The 11,958-nt window shown below is 39.8% G+C and overlaps 1 protein-coding gene across 5 annotated transcripts in view; it reads left to right on the forward strand.

Annotated features, from left to right (window-relative positions):
- MARCHF1 (membrane associated ring-CH-type finger 1) overlaps nt 1–11,637 on the forward strand; it is a 233,946-nt gene extending 222,309 nt beyond the window's left edge. For 3 of the 5 annotated variants that reach the window (XM_061584278.1, XM_061584280.1, XM_061584279.1), the window contains 2 exons: nt 3,392–3,539; nt 8,447–11,637. In XM_061584278.1, coding sequence (XP_061440262.1) covers nt 3,392–3,539; nt 8,447–8,748 — 450 coding nt within the window. In that variant the 3' untranslated portion in view covers nt 8,749–11,637. The remainder of the gene's footprint in view (nt 1–3,391; nt 3,540–8,446) is intronic. The other 2 variants (XM_061584277.1, XM_061584275.1) reach the window with 1 other exon arrangement.
- Nucleotides 11,638–11,958: the final 321 nt, after the last annotated feature.

The following is an 11,958-nucleotide window of genomic DNA, read 5'->3' on the forward strand; positions in this document are numbered from 1 at the left end:
TAAACAGCTTTTTTCTTAAACATTAGCACACCACAAAGTAGGAAGAACCTGAAACTCCCACCAATATTTAGCCAGTTCTAAACCTGAATGAGGGAGTACATACCCCTAAGATTGTCTTCATATTTAGAATTCTGACTCTATCATATTATTGTTTTAATGAGCTGAAATGGGCATAATTCAGAAATAAATATCAAGAGATTTGTCCAGCATTCTTACGTATTCAGTCACTGCCTCTCAGCCTCATGAAAACCCTATTCATAGGGTCGCCGTAAGTCGGAATCAACTTGAAGGCAATACATTTACATTTAGTGATCAAAACACTTGCCAGTTTAAGATCAGAGTTAAGGCTCTCTCACGTTGACTCAAGCTCCACAAAGCTAGGATGTTGGAAGCTAAGGCTGATGCCCTAACAGTCATGCCCCATGATCAGCAATTCTGTAGTGCAATGTCACAGATTTAGCTTGCTTACAGCCTACCCTCCATGCACACCCCACTTTTCCTTGTTTTTTCAGGCCCAAATCCAGATGGAGAGGATGGAGTGCCTTGGACCAGCAAAGATGCCCCAGTGTTCTAGTCCTGTATTGCCTCATGAAGTATCTAAGCCTTAACTGTAGTGCTAGAGGAATCCTCCTAAGTTGACCCATTGCCCTTTTTTTGCTTACACCAGTAGCTGGCACATGAGTTAAACAGTAGGAGGGGCCCTTCTTCTGTCACCCTTCACCATTTTTAATTTGGCTCACCGTAGAGGGAGGTTTTCGTGTGGCACTACAGTAAGACTGAATTACATTGGAGTTCAGTTCTTATTCAAGCTTGGAACTTGAACAGGGTGAACAAGATAAAAGTACTTATTCACTACCATGCTGAGATTGCTCTACAACCCAAGAGGTTTGGTGAGAATAAAACCAGCTGGCTGGCATGGGGTTGCAGTTGAAAAGATGTGGTAAATGGAAGGCTTCACCATACTCTTCCAGCATTCTACTTCTTTGCTTCAAATTACTGTACATCTTTCCAACACCACTTTGTACACCACATGTTCCTCCTCCGAGTCCACTCCATTTTTATTCCCGCCACTCCTGGCTTTTCCATGTTCAGCTGTCCTGGTCTATCTTTTCTTCCACCAGGAACACAGTGAATGACTTTGCCTTACTCAGCTTTCTCTGTCTCCTCCTCTGCTCTTCTATTCTCACACACCAATCTGCACACCCATTACTGCTATCATGTGTACAATCGGGACAGAAAGGAGTGATCTGGGAGAGGGGAAGGAAGGCTTAGCACAGTGATTCCCAATGTGGGCGGTAGTGCCCCCCCTGGGGAGCATTACAGCCTTTCAGGGGGGCATTGGCGTTGGCGTGACTACAAACTTTAGGGGGCGTTTGGGTTCATTAGAGGGGCATTGACATTTGGCGGTCTGATGCGACAGTTGAAGCATTTAAGTTTAATTTTATTTAATACACAAATCATTACTTTTTAAACTGTTTTGTCCCCAGTTAGAATGTATTTAATAGTCTCAATTCATGGAAATAACACTATAAATAGTGTGTGCTCTTTAGTAAAGAAATTCTGAATAGCGACCAGTGTCATATCAAGGAATGGGGATATTAGCCACGCCCCGGCACAAGGTAGTGTTCCGATGCTGTCTTGAGGGATGTTGGAACCAATCACAAGAGAGTGTTTGATAAGCTGGGTGTATTGGTGAAGGGCGGATTCTTCCAATGGATGAGTGCTGTGTGCAAATGGGTGACGCAGACAGTGTTATTCGCAGGTTTTCTTCAGGAATGGGACACACTCACTACCCGTTGTTTCTGTGATGTTTAAATGAACTTGTTTAACAAAACAATGTCGGTAAACTGAATGAGTTTGTTGTTAAGTAACACAGTGTATTCTATTGGTTCATACTGTGTGGACTTAATTAGTTCTTTATATTGCCCTTCCATCTTCTTATCTTGTTGAACGAGGATTTAGTGCAGTGAGTCGCATACTAGTGAAGAATCGAAACTGTTTGGATATTGTTCGTCGTGGTGACTTAAGACTATTATTATCCAAGTATACTCCAGATATTGTGAAGTTAGCCAAAACTCATCAAGCTCAAGGATCACACTAGTATTTTATAATAAATCTCATTTTATTTACTTTTCTATAACTATGTATGTATATTAATAAATCATACTAAGAATTCAATGTGTAATCTAAGTGCAATAAATAAGGCATGATTAAAACGATCAGTAATAATAATTGAAAATACCTTTTATGCATTACTCATATTTTAAGGGAAGAATAGGAAACATTGGCATATACTTAATCTAAGGGGGGCATTGGGCACAAAAAGATTTCGCAAAGGGGCGTTGGGTCAAAAAAGGTTGGGTAACGCTGGCTTAGCAGAAAAAAACTAGGCCAAAGCAGGCAGCAGAGCAGCTACAGACACTATTGTGGTGGTTGACAATTTGGCATGGAGAGGAGCCGACAGCCTGGTAGGTGCCCTGACATTGCTCTGGAGGCACCTATGAGAACCTCATTAGCAACCCCCGGATAAAACTAATGCCCCTTATCTCTCAGGAATACACTGCAACAGTTGCTGTCTTTCCATGCAACCTACCTCACAGGTTGGTTGTGAGAATACTAGAAACCTCTACAGTCTAACCACTACATGACACTGCCTCTCCACTTTGGACAGGAATACTGTGATGCAACAGTGCAAACCTGACAATCTTGTCTAGTGGTTTTATTATTGTAGTGATTAAAGCACACAGTATGTGCATGTATCTCACAGGAATACACAGCTACAGTCCCTGTCTCTCCACAATACCTATCTCACAGGGTCAGGGTCGTTGTGAGGATAAATACCAGAAGAGAACTGTGAACACATCTAAGAGTTTCTGGGCAGCCACATTATAACACTACACCACACTACTATCCATTTGGTACAGTTGCCCAGCAGTTCTAGCAACACAAAATAAGACTCTACCATGTCACACTCCATAACTAAAGTAATAGGCATTATACAAAGCATCCACTAGAAGGCTTTATCTGCAAACATTGAAGTACTGGCAGAATTCTCACTCCAAAATTGCACTGTATAACTTTGCTAGTAGTTGGCTTCAGTGGGGCAGGAGAATTTTAATTTTTGAACAGCTGCTCAGAACTTCACAAAATCAATGAAAGTGTGCCTTTCTCAGTACTCCTGAATGAAAGTACATCACTATTTTTTTTCAAAAACTGAATTTGTAAATTTATTTTGCTTTAATTAAGGAACCTGAAAACCCTGTATTTTAAGAGAACATGTAACTAATTTTGGAATTAGCCACCCTTTCTGCTAACTTCAGAACAAGTTGAACAATATGAGAACTTTTATTGAGATCTTGCAAGCCCAACCATATCTGTTTGACATTTGCAGTGGGAAAAACTACAGATGACAACAAGTGAGAGGAGAAAGATAGTCTGCTCAGTCACATTCCACATTATTGCTATTACCTGTGTGGTTTGGTCACTGTATGTACTAATAGATCGGACCGCTGAGGAAATTAAGCAAGGCAATGACAATGGTGAGTGTATTTCCCTTTTTCTCTGTTGCTTCTCTTAGATAGTATGGTTTCAGAAATTGGTCCACAGAGCAAGAGGGGGAAAATGGCTAGTAAGTACACAGAATCATAAACAACAGGTTCAAGTGGAAGGATTCATTCAACTTTCTGTGCCATTGCATTTAGTTCCAGCTGGTTTGGCTTTTACATTCAAAAACCCAGGTTTGTAGTCCTTAAGGTTTCAAAGCATGTGGGCAAGGGCTAGTGAAACTGCAGAAGCTACTTGGGGTGGAATTTCCAGCAGTCAGGGGACAGAGATTGACTGCCCTATATTGCTCTTCACCACAACAGATAGGACACAATTATTCAAAATGGGGGGGGGGCTTTGTAGATGCTTTGCATACAGAAGGCCCCAGGTTCAATGCCCAGAATCTCCAGGTAGGGCTGGAAATGTCCCCAGTCTGAAACCCTGGAGAGCTGCTGCCAGTCATTGTAGACCGTTCTGAGCTAAATGGACCAATAGTCTGACTCAGTATAACACAGCTTCTTATGTTCCTAAAATAAAGCATAGACTGACACGTGGTAAAGTGGTGGAAGAAACACAGTTTAGTTTTCATCAACAAAAGTTCTGACTTTATTATTATTAATTATTATTAATTATTAATTATTATTATTATTATTGTCTTTATCTATACCCCGCCATTTCTCCAAAACTGGAACTCACGGCAGCTTCCAGATAAAAATACATATAATTATTCTGGCCTGCTTGCACTGGCTGCCTTTATGTTTCCGAGCTCGATTCAAGGTGCTGGTTTTGAGCTATAAAGCCTTACATGGCTTGGGACCACAATACCTGATGGAACTCCTCTCCCGATACAAACCCACCCATACACTATGTTCAAGATCAAAGGCCCTCCTCCGGGTGCCTACTCCAAGGGAAGCTCGGAGAATGGCAACAAGGGAGAGGGCCTTCTCAGTGGTGGCCCCCAAATTATGGAATGATGTTTGTGATGAGGTGCGCCTGGCGCCAACACTGCTATCTTTTCGGCGCCAGGTCCAGACTTTCCTCTTCTCCCAGGCATTTTAGCATGTGTTTTATATCGTTTTAAATTGTGTTTTAAATTGTTTTTTAAAAGATGTATTTTAAATTGTATTTGTTTTTAGTTACTGTAAACCGCCCAGAGAGCTTTGGCTATGGGGCGGTATACAAGTATAATAAATAAATAAATAAAATAAATTAAAAACATACAAAGTCTACATTAAAATAAGATTAAACTGTTTCCAGTATTAAAACCATACACACATATAGCTAAAAGAGTTCAAACTAGTTTAAAAATAATATAATAGACATTAGCAATGCAGCACCCTTCACGCCCTATCCTTAGCCTTCAATTCCAAAGGCTTGTTGGAATAAGAAGGTCTTTGCTTGTCGGCGGAAGGACTGCAAGGAGGGGGGTCATTCTTACCTCCTTAGGAAGGGAATTCCAAAGCTTAGGGGCAGCCACCGAGAAGGCCCTCTCACGCGTCCCCACTAGTCGTACTTGAGAAGATGTGGGTATTGAGAGAAGGGCCTCTCCTGAGGATCTCAGGGCCTGGGCAGGCTCATACAGGGAGATACGGTCTGATAAATAGCCTGGACCTAAGCCGTATAGGGCTTTATAGGTCATCACCATCACTTTGAATTGTGTCCAGAAACAGACTGGCAACCAGTGGAGCTTTTTTAACAGGGGGGTAGTATGGTCCCTGTAACCAGCCCCAGTTAACATTCTGGCTGCAGCACGTTGTACCAACTGAAGTTTCCGAACAGTCTTCAGAGGCAGCCCCACGTAGAGCACGTTACAGTAGTCTAAGCGGGATGTAACTAAGGCATGTGTCACCGTGGCCAGATCAGACGGCTCAAGGAACGGGCGCAGTTGGCGCACTAATCTTAACTGTGCAAAAGCACTCCTGGCCACCGCAGAAACCTGGGCCTCCAAATTTAAAGCTGAGTCCAGGAACACACCCAAACTGCGAACCTGTGTCTTCAGGGGGAGTGTAACCCCATCCAGCACAGGCTGTATCCCTATTCCCTGATTCGCCTTACGACTGACCAGGAGCACCTCTGTCTTGTCTGGATTAAGCTTTCCGCAGCCTTGGCTATAGAGAAAGATAAAGCTAGCAACCATGTGTCATGGTATTCTAAAGACAGTTAGCTGAGTATATCTGCATGACATTCATTTTATGAAGCATACATAGAGCATCACTGTGCCCAAGATTGCACTGAAACACAATTTCCAATTCTCCTTTTTTTTTTTAATAATACATATATGCGTGCCTTATTTTTTTCACGTTAAAAATTTCTTGTCAGGCAAAAAAAGATATTGATGTGTTTTAACATATTCCTATACCTAACAAAACTGCCCTTGGAAAGCTTAAATTGTGCAGGAAAAGTGAGTAGCAAAATTATATATGTGGCATTCAAATAGGCAAGTTTCTTAATCTCAGTAGCATGATAGCATTTTAAAAGTTATATTCTGCAGGAAATGAATTCTCTTCCAGTAAATTCATTCAAAAAAAACTATCTCCTGGGTAAAAGGATTTTTTTCTCTGTAAATAAATGCTCTTTAGTTCTAGTGACATCAATGGGCCCAAAGGTCAATTGCAAATACAGATAATAGACAGGGGATGACCCCCTACAAGTGACTAACCCATCTGGATAAAAACACAAGCCCTTGATCAGACTGATGACATTTAGCCCAGCATCCTGTTCCCTGCAGATGCCCATGAGAAGCCCACAAGCAGAACATGTCCACATGGAGCTACATTATAGTCACTCTCCCCACCCCTAATCTCATGGAACTGAACCCTTTCATAATAATTGTCAGGGAAGTTAAGCTGCATGTATGAGAATAGAAATGTTCCTTTCTATTCAAGATCGGCAAATTCCTTATTAGGTGTCCTCCTGTATCTAAAACCATAATGCGATGGAAACTATTTTAAGGCCATTTTACAAACTACCCTGGGTTTAACAAGATTATGGATCAGCAGCTAGGACTTCATACACCAGTTTCTAAATTGCTGTAAGATTACTTTCCCAACTCTCCTGCAATTGGAGACAGAATAAACAAATTTAGTTTTTACTTACACAAACTGGCTATTTCTAATTCATATCACGGAAGAGATAATAACAGTAGTAACTAAACTGTTAATTAGCTGGCTCTGTCTACAACCAGTTTTTAGTTTTTTTAAAAAACAAGGATAGGCTCCTATTTAAAAGAAATGTATTTTCCACTTCTTCATAGTCCAAACTCTTAAGGAAAAATTGAGCAGTTCCTCTAAAGATGTTAGAAGCAAAGCTAGTCTCTAAAACCACTTGAAAATGTGGGCAAGGCTGAGATCACAATAGCATATGCGGGGGGGTGTCTTCTTGGGAGATCCCCTTGCAGTTCTACAGACCATGAAAGCCAGTTACAAAGCCTTATTGCCATTGGCAATCCATAGCTATATAACTGAACCTTGCACAGTCTTGCTGGCTCTGTGATCGGTCACACTAATTGATATAGATTTATATTCCTATGGGTTGCGTTACATCAGATATAGTGTAAGGGGAGCACATAGCTGTCCCTTATTGGGGAGATCCCCCACAGCTTGCCTCAATTGTTGGAGTCAGCTCGACATTGTTGAGGAAGGGGAGGAGTCGAGTTCTCAGTTGTGTAGAGCTAAGGATACTATAGTTAGTCAACACTTAATTACTATACTCTTCTTAGCACTAAATGACTGAGAACCCTTCCTTAACAGTTAGGTGGCGTGACATCTATCAAAATATATATTAAGTGCCCTAAAAAATTCATAAGCTTTTACGATTTGGGGGTGGGGGATGGTTTACTTTGACCACTTGTGCTCTTCCCTAGTTTTCAAAAAAGATACACAGAATTCAAGAAACATAAAAAAGTAGGAGACAAGACAAAGGGCAGAATCATTAAGTTGTTTTGTTTTCCAAATAAGAAAATCTAGACAAGCTATAACTTGCCTAGTAGCAGTGAGCATGAAGAAAATGAGGTTATATCAGCCACGTTCACTTTTTTAAGTAGCCCAGGCTTGCCTCCACCCCCAAATCTTTCAATAAATGTAGATGCTTATATACATCAATTGACTTGGGCTCCTGGTGGGTTTGATGAAGTATTTCCCCCTCCTTTGCAGCTGAAAGAGGTTCCCAGTGACTAATTAATATTTAGGTACCTCTAATAGTGCCTCTGACAGCTTAGTGGCATTTTCATGCAAATAGCTCAACTTTAATGCCTCTTATTTTCTATCTGTGTGCCAAGACTCTTAATATGGTCTCTTAAGGAGCAATCATTCTCCACTTTTGCCAAGGTCTAGCACACAAACATAGTTAGGAGATCAACTCGGTTGCTTAATATCTCAAGATAGCAGCAAACCTACCTCTAAGCAGCAGGTAGATAGAACTGAGAACATTGTTAGAAAAACCATAATAAGTACGTTCAGACATTTGCCTGAACATACAAACACTCAAACTGTGTATGGAGGCACACATTCAAGCCCTACTCCCAATGTCCTGGTATGTATCATCTCACCTGCTCAGTCCCTAACTCTTCCTTGTGCTGGGTGGGGAAAGTCTAAAGGGGGCTTTTACTCGCTTTTATCTGAAGAAGAGTGTGACCCTTCATGCAGTCAGGGACCTTGAAAAAGCAGGTTCCCACCTTGCTCGGAGGCTTCTATTTGCATTCAGGCAAACAGAAGTAAATGACCCCTTCAAACCATCCCCACTCAACACAGGGACGAGTTAGGGCCTGAGCAGGTGGGGCAGCTGCTCTGGCCTTGTGCCTCCCATACGTCAAGAGGTTTCTTTAAGCATAATGTACAAACAGATAATTGTCCCAGGGAATAAAACAGTAATATTAACTCTTGTCTTTTTCTTTTTAACCTGAAAGGTGTGCTGGAGTGGCCATTTTGGACAAAATTGGTTGTGGTGGCCATTGGGTTCACTGGAGGCCTTGTCTTCATGTACGTTCAGTGTAAAGTCTACATTCAGTTGTGGCGAAGGCTGAAGGCTTACAATCGAGTGATATTTGTTCAAAATTGTCCAGATACTGCCAAAAAAGTAGAGGAAAAAAATTATTCCTCCATTCAGAACAGTGAACTCAAAGACTCTGTAATGGTGCCAGTATCACAGCCAGGTACAAACTCTCAACAATCAGGAGAAGAAACCGGTTCTGATGTAATGCAAGTTTGATGGAAGATGCATTTCTCTTTCTTCATTGAAGAACAAAGTAATGTGCTACCATTCAGCCACAGTTTAATGGCAAACCACTAAGTATTTTTGAAGAAGAGCAAACAGGAAAATTGATCAAGAGAAGTTATACATTACCTCTGGAACGTAATTGTGAAGTGATTTTTCACCTTTCCGGATAAGCATAGTGAAAATGGAAAAGTATAACAGAGATGACTTAAACAAGCAAACACTTGTACCACTGTTGATGGGTGAAAAGAACTGCAGATGCAGACTAACTACTGCTGTTCTGTTTACAAGGAGAAAACCCTTATGTCTCTTTGTTACTATGGTCTTTTTGCTAATTATTGTAAACTTGAAAACACACTCTTCAAAGCAATTTTTAAAAAGTTTAATATTAACATGCATATGTGTCATAGCACAAATTACCTGACCTTCATAATGCGGTAATGGAATAATAAGGTGGCTTCCTCACAGCATCTCTGGATTGAAAGCTATATAAAGAAAAACCTTTCCAAAAGCAATCATTTGAAATACAAGTTTAAAATGTTAATATTTGTAAACTAGGTAAGCTGAAAATATTCTTCTTGAATCCTAGTAAGCACAAACTATTAATCGCCCTCAAGATTTCCTTGCAACTTTTTGCATTCATTTGGTGCAGCAGTTTGGTAGCTGCTTATTCATAGGGGAATAAAGAGCTAAAATTGACAGGATATTCCTGCTGTCTCTAAAATTCTGCTAAAGGGTAATATGTTCTATAATCACAGGTATTACAGACCAGAGAAGTACTTTAGTTAGTGGCAGGAGATCTTGAAACATTTTTAGTACATACTTACTAGTGTGCAAAATATGCAAAGGGTGGGAGATTAAACTGTTCTTCTGTTTTAAGAGATCAGAATAGAAGAGACTCAGAAACTGTTAGGACAGTCTTGAAAGAGTCACGGTCAGCAGCATTACCATATGCCAGTATCTCTCTAATGTCCACTTAATTGATAAGGAATATGCTGAGGTAAGGCTGAGACATTAAGGGTTCAATAGTTTGTTGTCACTATTGAGGTTTTAGCATAGTAATGTAAAACTAAAGTGTGACTAAATAGAAAATGCAGAACATACATATCAGTATCGTGCTACATACCCAGCAGAAACAACTTGTGTGGGAAAGAAATCCAATAATGTTGGCATCCCATTTCAGAATTATGTACCCAATTATGTCTAAATGATTGGATATTCTAAAAAGAAAGGACATTGCATCTGCCCTTTACCACTGTTATGCTTGTTGGATGTATTGTGAGTTGTGCCCAAGTAATGTGAGTTATACACAAACAGTGTTACTAGTAATGAGAGGGATTTATAATGGCAAATGGCAAAAAACCCGACTACATTTCATGCTTCATATATAAAGAATACAGTAAGTGGTTGACTGAGACACTGCAAAAAGCAGGTATCATTAAAATTAATGGGCATTTTCCTATTAAAATATGTTGTCTTATTGGAAACATTAACCATGCAAGATGATAGACATAGCAGAAAATGTTAATGTTGGGGATCCTTCTTGAGTAGAAGCTGCATAAATTAACCCTCAAATGAGGTCTTTCATATTAAAACAAAGAAATGCATTTTAACATTAAAATGGTCAGTTGAATTACCCTCCAACTGTTTGTGGGGTTTAGAACATTGTGTATTTTAATAGAGGTCACAGGAGAGGCTGAACAAAATAGGATGACAATCTGAAATCAATTCCAAACTGGGTGGTTCATACTCATCTCAGAGAGAGACACACACACATTTGGATATAGTCTAATTATAATTTGGATTGATAGCTAACCCAGTAGGTGGTTTTCTACCCAGCTATAGCCATTTGTAACAATACCATTGCATAAACAGCTGACACTGTGATATAAATAGTTTAAAAGTCAAGGAAGATGCACCACATTGCACAATATAGGACAAAATGCAATGTAAATTGCCTAATATATTCCACTAACTGCACTGAGTAAATTTTCAAAATGATGATTTTGCCATCTCCATTCAGTTGAATCCATATAGAACATCACTGTATAGAGAGGCCCAGCATGTTTCATTTTTAGATCCCCTTGCATTTATCAAGTTAAAAGAAGTCCAACTAATAATTTCTCCCAAAGGCAATCAAGTATTGGATTCATGGAGACTTTAGCATGACCATAAATCTCCATGCACTGGAAAAAATAGTCTGGTATCATCCAAAGGAACATGCATTTTCAAAACATACTAGTGATTTGGTTCATTGCTTAGAACTAAGTATGTTCCTTTTTAAGATGCCACTTGTGAAATTCAGTGCAGGTAGCTGAAGCTACTTTTCACAAAATTGAAACACCATTGTCACACAGCAATTGTAGTGCTAGCTGTCTTTTCTGATGTGAATTAATAGATGACCATTATAGATATCAGAAGTTATATCAAAGAAAATGTTTACATGGTGGAATAAGGTTTCCCTCCACAAAGATAATGACAATTTAACATTAGGATAGGGTTAAAATAATTGTCTGCAGCAATTCTCTATTGGGCTATCAGGAGCATCCCCCTCTGGATTATTCTGTTAGCTTTACAAGCATATTTTAGCAGCCTATTGGTGCTATTACTACAGTTGGAAAGTTCTAAAATCAATACATGAATCCATCACCAAAATTAGCAGTCAAATCTTGAAACTTACACTGTAATGCAATCTACGATGCAAATATTCTACTGTGTATAATTGCCGGACCCAAGGGTTTACTTGTTTTACCCAGTTCTCTTTTGCAAAAGAGCTTAGCTGCTTTTGTGGGTGAGTTGTGTACTAAAAAGATATTTGAGATGGGAAAGAAACTTAATATAAACTACTAATTGTTGTGGAACAGATTTGTATTTGTATTAAACAGATACCTCTAGAGTTACTTGTATGTTATTTGCTTTTGAAGTGCAATAGATGTTAATCATACAGATTGGACTTGCCAACCTTTTGGGGCCAGTGGGCACATCTGGAATTTTGAGAAAGTGATGTGGCAAAATGGCAACTTGGGAGGGTTGGTATAACACAATATGGCTGCTATATTTAAAGCAGAAACAGACAGGACCACAAAGTCATGCAGGCATACCACCACCAATGAAGAAAAAAGCACCTACATTAGCCACTGCTACTATCAGTGATAAGCTCTTTGCACCTCTCCACTGATCAGAACAGAAGGGGAGGTGTCTTAT

This window comes from Rhineura floridana, chromosome 9 (assembly GCF_030035675.1).
Source record: "Rhineura floridana isolate rRhiFlo1 chromosome 9, rRhiFlo1.hap2, whole genome shotgun sequence".
In the NCBI taxonomy this organism is placed as follows: Eukaryota; Metazoa; Chordata; class Lepidosauria; order Squamata; family Rhineuridae; genus Rhineura; species Rhineura floridana.